Raw genomic sequence first — 16,846 nt, forward strand, 5'->3', positions numbered from 1 at the left:
GCACCAGTACTTACAGATACTTTACCTATTATCTCGTTGTTTATAGATTAAGGTTGAACCACAGCAGATCACAGAGCTGGTGAAAATGTTCTAACGCCAGCGCCGAAACCTCTTTGGCACATATTGTCGTTGCACTTCTTGTTGGAATACGTGCGTTTTCTAGGTCCAACTCGGCTTGTGCTCCACCGGGCAAGCTCAGCGTGGTAGATGCTTACGCTGTCTACGTATATGCTCATGTCTCTTGTGGCGTCCGCTCGTCGGCACATGCACACTTAGGTTAAATTTACCAGCAATGGCGCGCACCTGTGATTTATTCATTGCTATGTAACGGCATCAATTTTTTTCTTTTTCTAGGCGGCAGACATGTTACATCATGGAATGAGAGGTTCGTGTATAAACGCACTGGTACAAGCAATACCTTGCTTATTGCACTATTTTTGTTGCATCCTACTACCGTTGTCTCATGGGCGTAATATTCCAACCTACTATGAACACGTGGAATCGGTAATGAGTAAGGTAAAGGCACAGCCTACTATACTGATGACCTACTTCAATGCCAAAATAAGGAAAAAGCAGGCTGAAGACCAGGCAGAAGGTGATTATGGTACAGGCACTAGAAATTCCAGAGTGGAGTAATTAGTGGAGTTTGCAGAACGCTATTGTTGGCGGATCTTCATTATCTTCTGCCAAAAACGAGTGAACCATAAGTGGAAATAGAGGAGCCCTCATTGTGTAAGTAAAAATGAAATGGACTATAATGAGTGCAAACACAGGCACTGTGCAGGATGTGAAGTGCATTGCAAGGAAGGAGGCAGTAATATAAAAAGGTAAGGGCTCAAATTCACCGAGCCTTGAAGACAGGACGACAGAAACTGATACGCAAGATGCCAATGGTCGAGCTACCACAGTGAAAGAAGGTACAAGAAATCAGAGACATGCTTCATAGCAGATATTCTGCTCTTATAAAGAAAAAGGCCTTGCCGTCGATGCAATGAATGGTAATATTGTCACGTTCCATTTCTCAAGTTTTGTTATCACCCCAAAACACTACACAATTCCCAGCTCAAACCCCACCTGCAGTTTTTGAGAAGCTTCCGGACTTTAGTAGTTCATTTCGATAAGATCACGCCCACTCTGCGAACTGTACAGATTATTCTGGAACCTACGTCACCGCCAGCAATAACGCTAGAACATTCGATGGCAAGAGTATAAATGCCGACGCACTTCGCCGCTTGTGAGTAGTTGATCGACGGCCGACGCTCCGTTCGCCGCTATCAGTCGAAGACTGATACCGTAATCGCATTTTCCATTTACCGGGCACAGGTTAACCCAAATAAACAGTTAAATTCCGACACAAAGTCTTCCTTCTTCGGCCACGTCACGACCCCGTGACATCTGGTGGAGGTGCTGCTTTGATGTTCGGGATGCCCCGTTCAAGCCGCGACCCAAGCCCAAGTGGCAAAGAAGACACGGATGCTAATCCTGAACAGCGAACGAGCCGCCGGTAGAGGGGACTACAACCAGAGTACGGGCCCCTTCCTGAAGCAGCCAGGCAGACCCAGATCCCAACATCAACTACTGCAACATGACCGCCCCCGTGCAGCCTGCACCACTCTTCCTCCGACAACCCAAAGAGCCGCCAACTTTCCGCGGTTCGCCACTGGAAGACCCGGAAAGCTGGATCGAAAGTTTCGACCGCGTCGCCGCCTTCATTGACTTGACAGACAATTACAAGCTCCGGCATGTGTATTTCGCCTTAAAAGATGCTGCTCGGACCTGGTTCGATAATCAAGAGCAAAGCCTTACAACGTGGAACGTCTTTCGCGCCAGGTTCCTCACCACTTTCGCAAGTGTGGTGCGCAAGGAGAAGACCGCAGCTCTTCTCGAAACCCGCATGCAAATGCCAAACGTAAACGTGGCGCATGTCACGGAAGACATGATAAAACTTTTTCGCCATGCTGACTACGACATGTCCGAGAAGAAGAACGTCCGTTTGCTCATGCGAGGAGTAAAGCAGGAACTCTTCGCCGGGCTGATCAGAAACCCGCCAAAGACGGTCGCCGAATTCATTTCAGAAGCATCTACGATAGAGAAGACGCTCGAGATGCGCATGCGGCAATATAACCGTAGCTTTTCGTCTACAAGCTACGCCGGCATTCAAGGGCTTGGAACCACTGACTTGCGTGAGACGATCCGAGCGATCGTGCAAGAAGAGCTGCGCAAATTACTTCCTTCAGCGCAGCCTCACGTGGAATTTATCGCGGACGTCGTACGCCAGGAGATCCAGCAATCGCTTGGCGTTCCTCAGTCTGAAGAGCCTCAGCTGCAAGCCATCAGCTATGCGGCTGCAGCCCGCCGCCACGCCCCTCCTCCACGCGCACACCAAAACGCTGCCCCATCGCATATCCGTCGCCAAACGCCACCGCCGCCACCACCGCCACCACCCCCACAGACGTCCTACCGTTCGCCGGCGGCCCAGCGCAGTGCGCCGAGGAAGACTGACGTATTGCGCACCCCTGACCACCGCCCGCTCTGCTACCACTTCGGCGAGGGCGGACACACGTACCGCCGTTGCCAGTACCGACAGATGGGACTGCGTGGCTTCGCCGTCAATGCACTGCGTCCACAGCCCGGAGAACAGCCACGTGACATCGCCGACTACATGACAGGAACACAATGGACAACACGAAGTTTCTCCCGTTCGCCGTCGCCCAGGCGCCGCATGTCACCGCACCACTGGCAGTACTCTGGCCCATCGCGGGGCCCGTGTTCTAGCCCGTATTCGGGAAACTAAGGGCAGCAACCGGTGGAGGTGCGGTTGCTGTGCGACGAACTACCGAAGATCCTCCAACGAAGACGACGCCGCGACGGAGCTTTCCGAACACAATGCCAACCTGGTGAAGCCCTGACGGCGAAAGCTCACTTACTGAAGGTGGCCTGACGACGCAACAAGGAAGCAGCGGAACAAGCCGACGCAGCCGTGATTCGACACTACGCCCTAACTTTAATGCGAGGCGGCAAACTAGCGACCTCGACGTTTTTATCGAGGGCCACAGTGTGAGCGCTCTCATCGATACTGGAGCCGACTATTCCGTCATCAGTGGGTCGTTAGCCACGAAGGTAAAGAAAGTTATGACAGCTTGGGAAGGCCCTGAAATCCGCACAGCCGGAGGTCATCTCGTAACACCTACAGGAATTTGCACAGCGAGAGTCACCATTAATGGCCGTATTTATCCTACAGACTTCTTAGTCTTACAGCGTTGCTCGAGAGATGTCACCCTTGGTATGGACTTCTTATGCCTCCATGGGGCTGTCATCAACCTAACGACAAAGTCGATAACGTTATCTACAGAAGAAGCACTACCGCCGCGCACGCCGCCAAAAAACCATGCCTTGAATGTGCTGGAAGAACAAGTCACCATTCCGCCTCGTTTCAGCATCATTATTTCAGTCGGTGCTCCTAAATCAGCTCACTTGGAAGGCGTCGTTGAAGGCAGTTAGCATCTGTTGGTCACTCAAAATTTTTGCGTCGCAAGAGGAATTGCAGAGCTGCGGGGAGGCAAAGCAACGGTTATGCTCACGAATTTCAGCAGTGAGTACAAACATGTGAACAAAAAACAACGGTCGCATACATCAAAGAAACTGTGGACCCCACCAGTGCTTTCTCCCTCACCGATTTTGGGAACCTGCTCAGAGAAACCAAGCCCCTCCCACCGCTTTCGACGTCAATCGCAGACTTCCTAACCATAAACAAGAGCAGCTCAAGCCCTCCTCCTGCAATACGATTGCTTTTCATCGTCATCGAAAATTCGGCAGAACGCAATCACAAAACATCGCATCATAACCGAAGAAAATGCCAGACCATTCCGTCAGAGTCCGTTCAGGGTTTCGACGCGAGAACTAAAGGCCATGAAGAGACAAGTTGATGAGATGCTGCGGGATGACATTATCCAGCCGTCCAAGAGTTCATGGGCTTCCCCCGTAGTGATAGTAAAGAAAAAGAATGGGATCCTACGTTTCTGTGTCGATTATCACCGCCTGAGCAAAATCACAAGAGGTGTATTCTCTCCCTCGAAAAGACGACGCACTTGATCGGCTCCATAACGCCAAGCATTTTACGCCAATGGACCTCAAGACAGACTATTGGCAAATTGAAGTCGACCAAAGAGACCAAGAGAAGACGGCTTTTATAACACCAGACGGCCTCTTCGTGTTAAACGTATGCCCTTCGGTCTTTGTTCAGCGCCTGCAACTTTTCAACACGTTATGGATACAATACTGGCAGGATTGAAGTGGCAGACTTGCCTTGTGTACTTGGACGACGTCGGCGTGGTTTCCACGAGTTTAGATGAGCATTTTCGGCGCATTGAAGCTGTACTTCAAGCCATCAAGACGTCCAGACTCACACTGAAGCCAGAAAAGTGCAGATTTGCGTACGAGGAGCTCTTGTTTCTGGGGCACGTTATTAGCAAGTGTGGAATTCGTCCCAATCCTGGTCCTGTGCGCCTATTACAGGCGGTTCGTGAAAAACTTCGCCCACATCGCCAGTCCTCTCAATAGCCTTATCAAAACCGACGTTGAGTTCAAGTGGGAAACGCCGCAGGAACACGCTTTCCAGGAGCTTAAACATCGCCTCAAGACGCCTCCGTTACTTGCCCATTCGAAGAATTTGCTCAGACAGAAATACACACTGACGCAAACAGCGTAGGTCTTGGCGCCGTTCTTGTACTGATGGCTGACGGACTTGAGAGGCTTAATAGTTACGCCAGCAGATCGCTATCCAAAGCAGAAGCCAATTATTCCACCACAGAAAAGGAGTGCCTCGCCATCATCTGTGCTACGTCGAAATTTTGCCCCTACCTCTACGGCAGGCCCTTCAAAGTTGTGAGCGAGCACCACGCCTTGTGTTGGCTAGCCACCTTGAAGGACACTTCAGGTCACCTCGCACGATGGAGCCTGAGACTTCAAGAATATGACATTACCGTCATTTACAAGTCCAGCAAGAAACACCCTGACGTCGACTGTCTCTCTCGTGCGCCTGTCGACCAACCACCACCCGACGACCCGGATGACGACTACTTCTTAGAAACAATAACTACCAACGACTCGCTGAACGACAGCGGGCCAACCCGGAACTTAAAGCCCTAATAGAATACCTCGAAGGCAGGGCCGCCGAAGTCCCAAATGTATTCAAGCGCGCACTTGCGTTGTTCTTCCTGCTAAACGGTCTTCTACGAAAAAAAACCTTTTCACCGCTTCGAGCTAAGTACCTTCTTGTGGTGCCTTCAGCTCTGCGACCAGAACTCCTGCAAGCCCTGCACGATGATCCGACGGCAAGGCACCTCGGTATTTCTCGCACGCTCGCGATGATACAAGAAAGGTACTACTGGCCACATCTTACCACCGACATCACTCGTTATGTGAGTACACGCCGGGACTGTCAGCGACGCAAGACACCACCGACAAGGCCAGCGAGACATTTGCAGCCAATTGAACCACCTTGCCGACCTTTCTAGCAGATTGGTATGGACCTACTAGGGTTGTTCCCGACGTCAGCTTTCGGAAACAAATGGATCGTGGTAGCTACCGACTACCTCACCCGCTACGCCGAGACAAAAGCCCTGCCAAAAGGCAGTGCATCCGAGGTAGCTAAGTTCTTAGTCGAAAATATTGTCCTACGTCACGGCACCCCGGAGTTCCTTATCACTGACAGAGGAACGGCACTTACTGCGGACCTAACTCAAGCGATCTTGGCATACAGCCACACAAACCACCGCCGAACGACAGCGTACCACCCACAGACCAACGGCCTCACCAAGTGGCTAAACAAGACGATTGCCGACATGCTGGCAATGTACGTAGATGTCGAACACAAGACGTAGGACGCCATTCTTCCGTACGTGACCTTCGCATACAACACGATGGTGCAGAAGACGACGCAGATATCTCCATACAAATTGGTTTACGGAAGGAGCCCGGCAAGGACGCTCGATGCCATGTTACCCAACGTCACCGACGAAGAAAACCTCGATGTGAGTGAGTACCTTCAACGCGCCGAAGAAGCCCGACAACTCGCGCGTCTCCGTATCAAGAATCGACAGACGACCGACAGCTGCTGTTACAATCTTCGACGACGCTTCGTGGAATACCAGCCCGGTGAACGTGTTCGGGTTGGACGCCAATATGCCGACATGGACTAAGGGAAAAGCTTCTGCAACCATACTTCAGACCGTACAGGGTGGTTCGACGTCTCGGCCCACTTGATTACGAGGTTGCTCCCGACGGCATCACAAACTCTCAACGACGCTGATCGCGACCTGAAGTCGTCCAAGTCGCGCGCCTCAAGCCGTTTCATGCGCGTTAGCAAACTGAAAGAGTGTTTTTTGTAATATTATTGTACTGTAATTTATTCATTGTACTTTCTTGCATTATTGTTGTACCTTCATCTTAGTTAAAGCATCAGGACGATGCCTTTTTCAGAGGGGGGCAATGCCACGTTCTATTTCTAAGTTTTGTTGTCGCCCCAAAACACTACACAATTCTCAGCGCAAACCTCGCCTGCAGTTTTTGAGAAGCTTCCGGACTTTAGTAGATCAATTCGATAAGATCACGCCCACTCTGCAAACTGTACAGGTTATTCTGGAACCTACGCCACCGCCCGCGATAACGCTAGCACATTCAATGGCAAGAGTATAAAGGCCGACGCACTTCGCCTCTTGTGGGTAGTTGATCGACGACCGACGCTCCGTTCGCCGCTATCAGTCGAAGACTGCTACTGTAATCGCATTTTCCGTTTACCAGGCACAGGTTCATCCAAATGAACAGTTAAATTCCAACACAAAGTCTCCTGTCTTCGGCCACGTCATGACCCCGTGACAATATGAAGTGTGTCTGTACGAAGCTTGCAGTGGAAGTTTGAGGCATGGTAAATATACAGGACTGCAGCAAGTTTTTCAAGGAGACAAAAAGCCATATGAATAAATGACATAATAATAAAGCCTAAAGCAGAACAGACAAAATAGAACAAGCAAAGGTTTTGAAAATGATAAATAAGCATAAGGTATATAAAGTAAGAGCTATAACGCGGAGAGAATTGAACACGCTATATAAAATTAAGAAAGCGTCATAGCAGCGAAGAGGAATCTTGAGATTCGCGAAAACAAGATGTATGCACTAAGAGACAAGGTAGGCAAAGTAACTAATAATAAGGGTAGAATAGCTAATGTAGCGAATAGTTAAAGTAGCGGAGGAGTTTTAAAACGATCTGTAAAGTTGACGGGGCAACAACAACCAGAGTGCCAGAAATATAGCAGCACACAAAAGGACATAACAGCAGTAGTGAAAGAAGTCGGGAAACCTTGTAGAGCATGCAAGGAGGGAAAAGTAAATGAGACGATGAGGTAAAATAGGACCAGGTGAAAGACGAAGGTCATATTGTGTTCAAAAATCTGTCCACCTTTGTCACGAAAAGAGTCTTGACGGGAATGGCACGAGAATCCTGGAAGCATACAAACATCTTCTTAATCCAGGAGAAAGAGGATGACATGGACTTGATGAATTATAGGCCGATGAGCTTGCTCTCCATTTTATTAAAGCTATTCACAAAGGTAAACGCTAACTGATTTAAGACACTGTTAAACTTCATTCAACCAAAGGATTAGGCAAGATTTTTACACGCTACTTTACAATCGCCCAAACTTATGCTGTGAATCAGGTAACAGAAAAATGCTATGGGTACAGTCAACCAATATAAGTAGCCTCTAAAGATTGTGAGGAGGGACTTAATTCAGTCGAGCTATTAGCCAGCATTAGCCAACGCTCCCAAATAAGGGCGTGGACGAAGCTCATAAAGCATCCTTGAAGATATCTACAGCGAATCAACTGCCACCTGAGGGCTCCATAAAGAAATTGACAGAATACCAAAAAAAAAAAGAACATGCGAGACAAGTTGATACGATCTGCCCAATGCTATTGACCATGTGCATGCAGCGACTTATATTGAGAGGAGTTTGGGATACGAGTTAATGGTCAGTATTTTTATTAACCTTCACTTTGCCAATGACATCGTATTGCTCAGTAACTCAGGGGATATATAAATAATGATTACTCAATTAGACATTGAGAACAGAAAGATAGGTATAAGAATCATACTGCAGAAAACGAAAGTGGTGTACAACTACCTTGAACTAAAACAGTGCTTGGAGATAAGTATCAGTTTACTTGAAGCTGTAAAAGTGTCATGTACGTAGGACAGGTAGTAGCGGCTGAGACAAACCACGAGATTGAATCAAATGGAAGAATAAAAATGGGGTGATATACAATCGGCAAGCATTCTGAAGTCATGAATGTTAGGTTGCTACTATTCCCCAAGAGCATGGTATCTAGCAGCTGCATCTTAGCGGTACATACTTACGAAGCAGAATCCTGAATGATCACAAAGGTGGTTCAGCATAAGTTGTAAGTTGACGGCAACGTGACGAGCAAAGGAAAGGAAAATAATAAGTGTAACCTTAAATTAAAAAAAAGAGAGCACAGTGCATCAGCAAAATATGGTATGAAGGACGTCAGAGTCGTAATCAAGACTAAGAAACGGTTGTGGGCAGGGTACGTAGTTCTAATGCAAGTTAACCGCTGGTCATTAGAGACCACAGAGTGGATTCTAAGAGAAGGTAACCGGGTGAAGGGAAGACAGAAAATATTTGGGAAGACGAGATTAGCAAGTTTACAGGTATTCTCGACGACAGGTAAGTGCTCGCTGCCTAGTGGCTGCGCTTGGAGTCGACGATAACGGCATCAACCTTGAAAGGCTACTTGTTATCACGTTGCGCGTGTTCAAAAGCGGCTGCATAGTTCCTTTATTTTCGCAAAGCCCCACGCATGAGCCAGAAAAAGAAGAAAACGATGTCTAATAATCGTTGCTATGGACCACAGTGGGTGACAGTGCAGTGGAAATATGGCAAGGTCTTTTCCTATCACTTGCCATAAGATGCAGATCATGCGCGATAGAGAAAATTGCAAATCAGAAATTTACGAATTGAAAAGAAGGTGACAGACACCGCGGTAGTTGATTCTAATCAATTCTCTTGCAAAAAGCTGATTCTCCTCAGCGAGTACACTTTTTGTATAGCGTCCATGCATTCCTATTGATATTCAGTTTACTACTGATATTCGGTTTGTATACTTTTATTTATATATCCAGGTGCTTTAGGAATTTTCTTGCGTTGCGTGTGTGACTGTATTTTCTGCATAAGCTTGTTTTTTTATTCAAGTCACAGTAGTGCGTATGCTAAAAATGTGTTTCTGTAATCCTTTCCTTCGAGCATTTTTTATTTCGCATGTGTGTATATACAAGCACAAAAACGCGCGCGTGAAGGACTTGCGCGCATAGCCTGCGTGTATGCTTGTTCATATATATATATATACATATATATATATATATATATATATATATATATATATATATATATATATATATATATATATATATATATATATATATATATATATATTTGAATCGTGCGCAATGTGTGTTCATTTATTTGCTTTGATTATCAACTAATGCTAACACGAACAAGCGAGTGTTCGGAAGCAACCAGGGTCAACCTTGAAAAGAAATTCGTTACCACGTTGGATCAGTGAACAAAAAGAAAGGAGCACTCATATTACCATCGAAACAACAATTTGGCTTGTCTCAATATACACTGGTCGAAGCACAGCTTTATTCTGTAGTGAAGTGGGAATGGTTAGAGGAACTTAGATATTGACGAGACAGCGAACTTTAATGGAATTCATGCGATCAGAAGTACAGGGTGCTGTTTAGTTACCAAGAACACACTTAGAGCCTTGGCTGTCGCAAAAGTGCTAGCACCTTTTACACGCTACACATGGAACGTGAGGTTCACTAGACTGCTTCTTAAACTTGTAGTAGATCAGACGTGCTTGACCATAGAGGCTCAGTGTTCACGCGCACAGCGCGACTATTTCTGCTGTTTCGCAAGGGAAATCCTTTAGGCTGATGACAATCAGATGGTCTGTTGCCAGCACCTTTCACCTTCAGTGGAGAAATGTGATGCAATGCCACAATCAAGAAACGTTAGCCCAGCGCCACGCGAAAATGCCGCGTTGTACCTGTTAAGCGCAGCCATCGGTCACTTACCAGTGTTGCCACCACACGGAGCGTTTTCTGAAGTTACGAATAAGTGGCAGGAGCAAGCACTGAAGTATCTGGCGAAAATCGTATGAGGCAATTACCCCGCAGTGAGCATAGTCAAGCCGGTCATAATAAAGTTGATGATGATGGTGATGATCACACAGGAAAAATAGGCAACCTAAAAAACTAACGAAGGGTGCAAAAAGCCTTTCATGAGCCTCTTCTACAAATTTTGCCACAAAAGCAAACACCAACTCGAGGCGGCTCATATCACGACTGATCAGTATTTCCAATAAAGCAATATTTTTATGGTAAAACAGGTAATGAATACACGTTGCGAAATCAGCTGTGAAGAATGCTGTGACGGGAGAACAGAGTGCGTTCATTGAATATTTCTACTAAAATACGGTACGTTCCGTACAAGGTAGTGACGTAACATTAGCGCATATAAAACTCTGTAAAACGAAGAAAAACATGCTTCATATACTGTTAGGTCAAGATGTGAAGCGTTCTAATAGCTTTAATGTGGTATCTGAGCAAATACTGATTTACCGCCATTTATTATAGTCTATTGATAAAGAATCAGCTTTAGTAGATGCGGCATCTCGGATTGAAACTGACGTTCAGATGCCAAAGTGTTAGGGCCGAGAAAGTTTTTGAGTGTCAAGGTGAATATTCTTTTTTGTTATTTCCCAGACGTCACAGTACCAAAATTGTGGTGTTCTTCAGCGCATTACGACAGTCGTTGTTCAAAGGCAACAGCTACATTTCTGCTTGCCTCTCGGAAAATTTTAAAGTTGGGCTAGTGTAGACAAACAAAAACGTCAATGCGGAAATGACCATGTACGAAGCGCGAACCTAAACAATAGCTTGCGTGTTGCAAGTGACAACAACACCCGATTCGGGAATCCTTCTAGCAGTAGTTGTGCCGATTGAATATTTTGGTGAGAACTTCTTCATGTTCATCACCTGTTGTCAAAAGACCTCTCACAATCCAACAGCTCTGTAAAGCAATGTTGCAGCCACGTAATGCGATTATTGTTTGCATTGCATAGAGTTTTATATGAAACGTACTCATGACTGCATATTCGTTACGGAACTGCTACTTTTGAACTATTTAGAAATAGTCATGCGATTTGTCGATGACGGAGTCGGAGAAATAGATCTGCCAAAACAGGTCCACAGGCCTCCATAAAGAAAACAATTTAGGTCTTGACTATGCGCCTAACGTGGGCTTTTCTGACTGCTGAGAGAATGATCCAGATGGAACACCACTGTTATTCAAAAACAAATGGTCAAACCGACTGTCTAAATGAGAGCATCACCAACAAGCTAGCCATGTACATTCGTGATGATGTCTGTGTATAGCGCTCGAGCAACCGGCCTTGTTCTGCGTCGTGACACCATGCGGCCGTTGTGGCTTAGGAGCTTGCTTGCACAGAAGCATGTGTGGCTTTACAGACATGCAGGCCTCCTCTGCACGGGTGACAATGCTGGAAAATGATCTTTTTTAGCCAAAAACGTGCTCTACCTCATGGTGCTTTTGTCAGATCTCTTTCATAAGAAGAAGCAACTTTCGACTGAAAAAATGCGGTAGCATGAATGTCGCACGTTTTGTGGCTGTTTTAAGCGCGCGAATATATGAAAACATGTTATTTTCTACAGGTGGGTGAAAAAATCGACATGACCAGAGTATGAAACAGAAACAAAAAATGCATCGTTTATGTGGGCGTGTATTATAAGTCGAGACGTAGTAATACACGTCTTGTGAAATAGATGTAAAATTACAATGTGAGTGCACAGATCTTCGGTTGAACAAGCACACCGCATCTTCGCGAAGCCGTGCATACTTATGTGCACGCGACGGCACAACCCTCAATGGCTGCGACGTGTCATGCCACACTGCAAGGCCGGCTGCTTGCGCGCTATACACAGACGTTGCCATGGCTGTATGCCGATATTGATCACAAGAAATCATATGTCATTCTTCTGAGGCACACCCTTTTATGACCGCTACTAATGTAGTTTCTTGATTTGCTTGGGTGTGCTACTTTCATTTGCCAGGTACAGGTTCACCCAGACGAATAGTCTTGACCTAAACACAACTACTGCTGTCTTCGTCCACATCACGAGCATGCGGAAATATTGTCTTGGCTATTACTTGCGACACAGCGTTCAGCAACTAATTTGTTGAATGCAAGTTACTTGATTGCAAGTTACTTGGCTCATTATACAACCATAGCTTCAGTCTTTAGCGATTCTGTTAAAAAGCTAAAATATATACTGGCGTTACAAATAAAATCTTTAGCGTGTCTTGCTTGTATATTCCAAACCTCAACCTCTTCTACGTCTCCAGTGTTTACGTGTCAAATTTACCCAAGAAATTTGCTTTAGATTTTAATTGGATTTTAATTGAAAGCTTCACAAATACCAGCATTTTATTTTGAGATCTTTAATCAGCATAAATCACAGAGACTAAGTGCATATGGCTATTCATGTGTTTAGTGCAATGCTATTATTTTGTCCAGCCTTCCAGTCCCCCAAGTCTTGACACTGTCTTCTTTGGTGGAACTAGGGTAAGCGTTTCATCTGTAACTAATTATCTAGTCTTTCTTCCTAAAGAATCCTAATAAGCAATGTCTACCTTCAACACAGGGAAAAGTGGACACACTATAATAGGAGGGTAAACATTGCTATTGCCAACCTATAATTTATACTATCGAGACAACAGCATGTTCCAATTACTTTTGCTTAAACGATGACGGGACCAACCAACCCAAACACAACACATCGGGAACGTCTGCCGTTTCTTCTGCCATGGTCCTCTACAATTTTCTAGCACAAAAGCTAACATAGGACTGCTCACAGTTCTACTTTCCAGTAACTTTAGTTTTGCATAAACCAATCTTTCACGGTGTAGCAGGTGTATATGGTTAACTTTACGACTTGTGCTGAAAAAAAAGAAATACTTCGAAAGCCAACGCGCTGACCGGTATTTGCGAAGACCCATGCATGCTGAATGTTCTAACCATGCCCAGGAAAACAAGTTTGACCTTACGTCTCTTCAGCATTTTAAGTCTGCACGATGGCCTATTCTGCTAATACGCATATAACCAGCAGTAGTGAAATTGCGCCATTATACTAGTTTGTGATTCAGCGAGTTCCCGATTGCGTTGTGGGCAGCCGGTTGCCGTATTCTTGTGGTCAAGTTAGTGCTTGAAGTCTCACTTTGGTAATAAAATGCGAGTGAAAGAAGCACTACTTTGGCTCACATGAAAACGCAACAAAAGACGCTACACTGCAGTATAGTGTCTTGGATTTGGAGGAGCTTTAGCCCAAATATTGAGTCACCATTTCCTTTTCGGTTTTTAAGAATTTTCGTGCTTCTGTAGCCGGCTTTACAAAAAGTAAACGGAAGAAAAAGAGTGAGCAATTGAAATTACAAAAGGTACCCAATTTTGCGTTTGCCCGGGCTTTGTTTACCGAGTTATGGGAAAAAGTGTTCATTAGCCTGGCTTACTGCTTAATAATGTGTGAGGTAGATACAATCATTGGTGATTGCCCAGTACGATTCAATCTCATTTAGAACATCATGCTATATTGGATGCTAAAATTCGCAACCATGAAGCGATGAAAAGGGTAATCATGAACACTGGAACAAGCTCACGTTTGCGTATATCTGTACTTATCTGTGTTGCACTCTTCATTGTACAGTTATGGCGTGTCATCTTAACATGCACAATTAACTGTCAGATGTGTTACTTGAGCGAATTTTCTGTCAATATCTTTATTATTATCAGCTTCTGCAAAGCCATCAGAAACTGGATTTGCCACTAACTTTTTATACGTTAAGAATCGAGGCTAAACAGGTTTACTAAATGGAACGCGAATTTGAGCTCGTCACTTCCAATGATAATTCAGCAATCTGAGATTGCTTGTGTAGACACACTAGCATAATCTACAGGACTCATGACATAATTTAGTGTTAATATAAATACAAACTTCTACATTGTTTGCTTGTAATTGACGAACGCTTTTCGTCTTGCAACAAGCATCTGCATCATGTTCAGCCATAAACCGAGACTTTGGGACGATATCGGTAGCTGCGCAAATATACATTAACTTTTTGAGAAATATACTGTTTATATTTTCAGGCTTCAAGCCCTCCTAGTCTTGAAACTGTCACCTTAGGTGGATTTCAGGTAAGCATTTCGCGTCTAAACAAACTATGCTATCTTTGATGTAAGCCGAAACTATTACATAACAATTGCCTTGAATACAGAAGAAACTAGGTCTTTAGCTCAAATGAAATAAAAAATAAAGGCTAATCACGCTGTATATTGCTCAAAAAACAGCGAAACTGGGGCTAGATTCACAAAAATCCCTTACGAAAACATTTTTGCGCAAGAGAACTTTTGTTGCGTAAGTCGATTCACGAAACGACAAGACGTCGTAAGAGGCTATCATGTCACATCGGCCGCTGCAAATAAAGCGCGCTGTGACTGCCCGGGAACATGTTAGCGATGGTGATGCAGTTGCTATATTTGCTTACATCATCGAAAAGTGCTCGTAAGTGGATTCACGAAGCGAAATTGTGCGTAAAAACAGCATGGCTGAGAGAAAATCCTCAGAGTGGTCCGGAGCACTCTTAGGAACAATGTGGCTACTTAGAACCTGCAGCCGCGGCGGTTTACTTTGGTGCCCTGGCTTGTTTTGAGTTAATTCACGCCCATTAAGGGCTGCCTCATGACTGCTGGTGCGTATTTATTTCTTTTGGCGCTTTGATCTTCGCGTGTTGTTTCCCTTGTACGCAGTGGATGGTTTTGACAACCACCATCGTCCAATAAGTTCGAAGTCACAGTAATTGAAGAATTCCATTGGGCGTCAATGGTATGAAACTACGCATGTAAAGATTTGTGGTTGGATGAAAACCAATGTGATACGTGAATGGTCGGTGCATTCGAACGTGGCATGGCATAGGATCAACCTTATTTGTTATGTTGTTGTGTTGCACCCCATCTCATCCAATTAAGAGTGCGACTCGAGATCCTTGCCTCATTGGTGGAAATTACCCCCAAAGAGGTTAATGGGAGCACATTCTTTGCACGCTATTGGTAATAAAAATAAGAGGAAGTTTTCAGTGAGTTGTTCATAAAGTTTGTGCTCTAGTGTACTCTAACTGTCCAATGGTTGTGATCTCTGAAATACAGCTGTCGATACACTTTGGGACGATCTGGAACAAAGCGTACTTTGTAAACCAAAGCGTATTAGGGGTGCGCGTGATTACGCAAGGAACTACAAACAAATCATGCATCTTCACCTTCACTGTTCAGACACCGATATGAATCGTGATAACATGGCAAGCAATCGGAATGAAATGACCCTAGTAACTTTGTATGACACCGAAAATTTGCAAACCCTCACGATTCTGGAAAAAACCTTGGCTGAATTCATCCCTGCGTCAATTACCAGCCATTTAACTTGGCGCACGAACATCATTCAAAGGTAGAGCGAGCCACTGACATTTATTTTGTGCGACGCAGTGACCACTTGACCTGAGAATAATAGCGTTGCGAATGCGAATCCCCGGTCGCATGCTCTGATCGAAGCAGACGACAAACGCGAGCCGACGACGGCTTGGCCGACAGGCACAGCTTGTGATTGGTTGTGAAGCAATACCCTCTACATCAGCTCACTCCGTGACGTTGCCAAAACACTTCTTTCATCTGTAACGCCTGTCCTGTTCGTCATATCACCCTCCTCGCACATAAGAGAAAATTTTGTCACGCCGTGAAAATGGTGCAAGTACTTTCTAAGAGCTCTCTTATGTGCTGCGCAGTTGTGGAAAACAAAATGGCGTCGTAAACAGCATATCGGTCGGTGCGACTTTCAGCAAACGCTTCTCGCAGGAGTTACTTCAGCGTTTGACTGGATGTGTTGTGATTACAGCAGCTCTTTCGGTGCGTGTAAGCAGTGCGGAAAGCTGTGGCAGTGCAATGGTGTACGGTGAAGCGTAGCGAAGCCTGTGCGTCGGTGTGGTTATCAAGCGGGGATCGGCGTCGATGTATCGACGGCAACTAGCACTCTAGAAGCCTGCAATGTGTGTTTGTGTGCTTGTAACAGTTCGTTCGCTTGACTTTCCAGTCTCTCAGTTGGGTGCTGTGCGATATTTCGGATGGTCAGCGTTTTGACACGTTACTTGAGTGACCCCAAGTACGTACGGAAACGTATGAACTGCGCGCTCGGTTCTTGCTTCGCCACTAGTTAGCCCGTATGCTTCTATTTACTTGAAAGCAATGTACTGTTCGGGAGTGAAACGATGTTCGTTGTGAACGGTGGTGCTGTGTTGACGTTTCAAGACTTGTGAACAAGCTGTGCTCGTGTGACCGAAAATTGAAAGACAGCGATGATAACTGTTTTGCCCTGCGAAGTTGTTTGTGGGGCAGCTTGGCGATTTTGTTTGTTAAGTTGTGACTTCTCCTTTTTGTGATAACCATAGTCCTAGCGCTGTGATGTGATCAACCAAAGCTGTGAGATGCTGCATTCTGTTGTGGATCGTGTTACTTTGGAAGCGCGCCTAGACTGTTCTTCGGTAACAACTTGAGAGTTCTATGTGGCAGCGAGAGCCCGTGAACGTCAAGATTCCCTCCTGCCCCCAGACCTAGCGCTGTGATGTGATCAACCAAAGCTGCGAGA

At 45.5% G+C, this 16,846-nt stretch overlaps 1 protein-coding gene across 7 annotated transcripts in view; it reads left to right on the top strand.

Annotated features, from left to right (window-relative positions):
- LOC119183125 (uncharacterized) overlaps positions 1-16,846 on the top strand; it is a 182,753-nt gene that overhangs the window by 132,110 nt on the left and 33,797 nt on the right. For all 7 annotated transcript variants that reach the window (XM_075866328.1, XM_075866329.1, XM_075866333.1 and 4 more), the window contains 2 exons: positions 12,679-12,726; positions 14,305-14,352. In XM_075866328.1, coding sequence (XP_075722443.1) covers positions 12,679-12,726; positions 14,305-14,352 — 96 coding nt within the window. The remainder of the gene's footprint in view (positions 1-12,678; positions 12,727-14,304; positions 14,353-16,846) is intronic.

This window comes from Rhipicephalus microplus, chromosome 6 (assembly GCF_043290135.1).
Source record: "Rhipicephalus microplus isolate Deutch F79 chromosome 6, USDA_Rmic, whole genome shotgun sequence".
In the NCBI taxonomy this organism is placed as follows: Eukaryota; Metazoa; Arthropoda; class Arachnida; order Ixodida; family Ixodidae; genus Rhipicephalus; species Rhipicephalus microplus.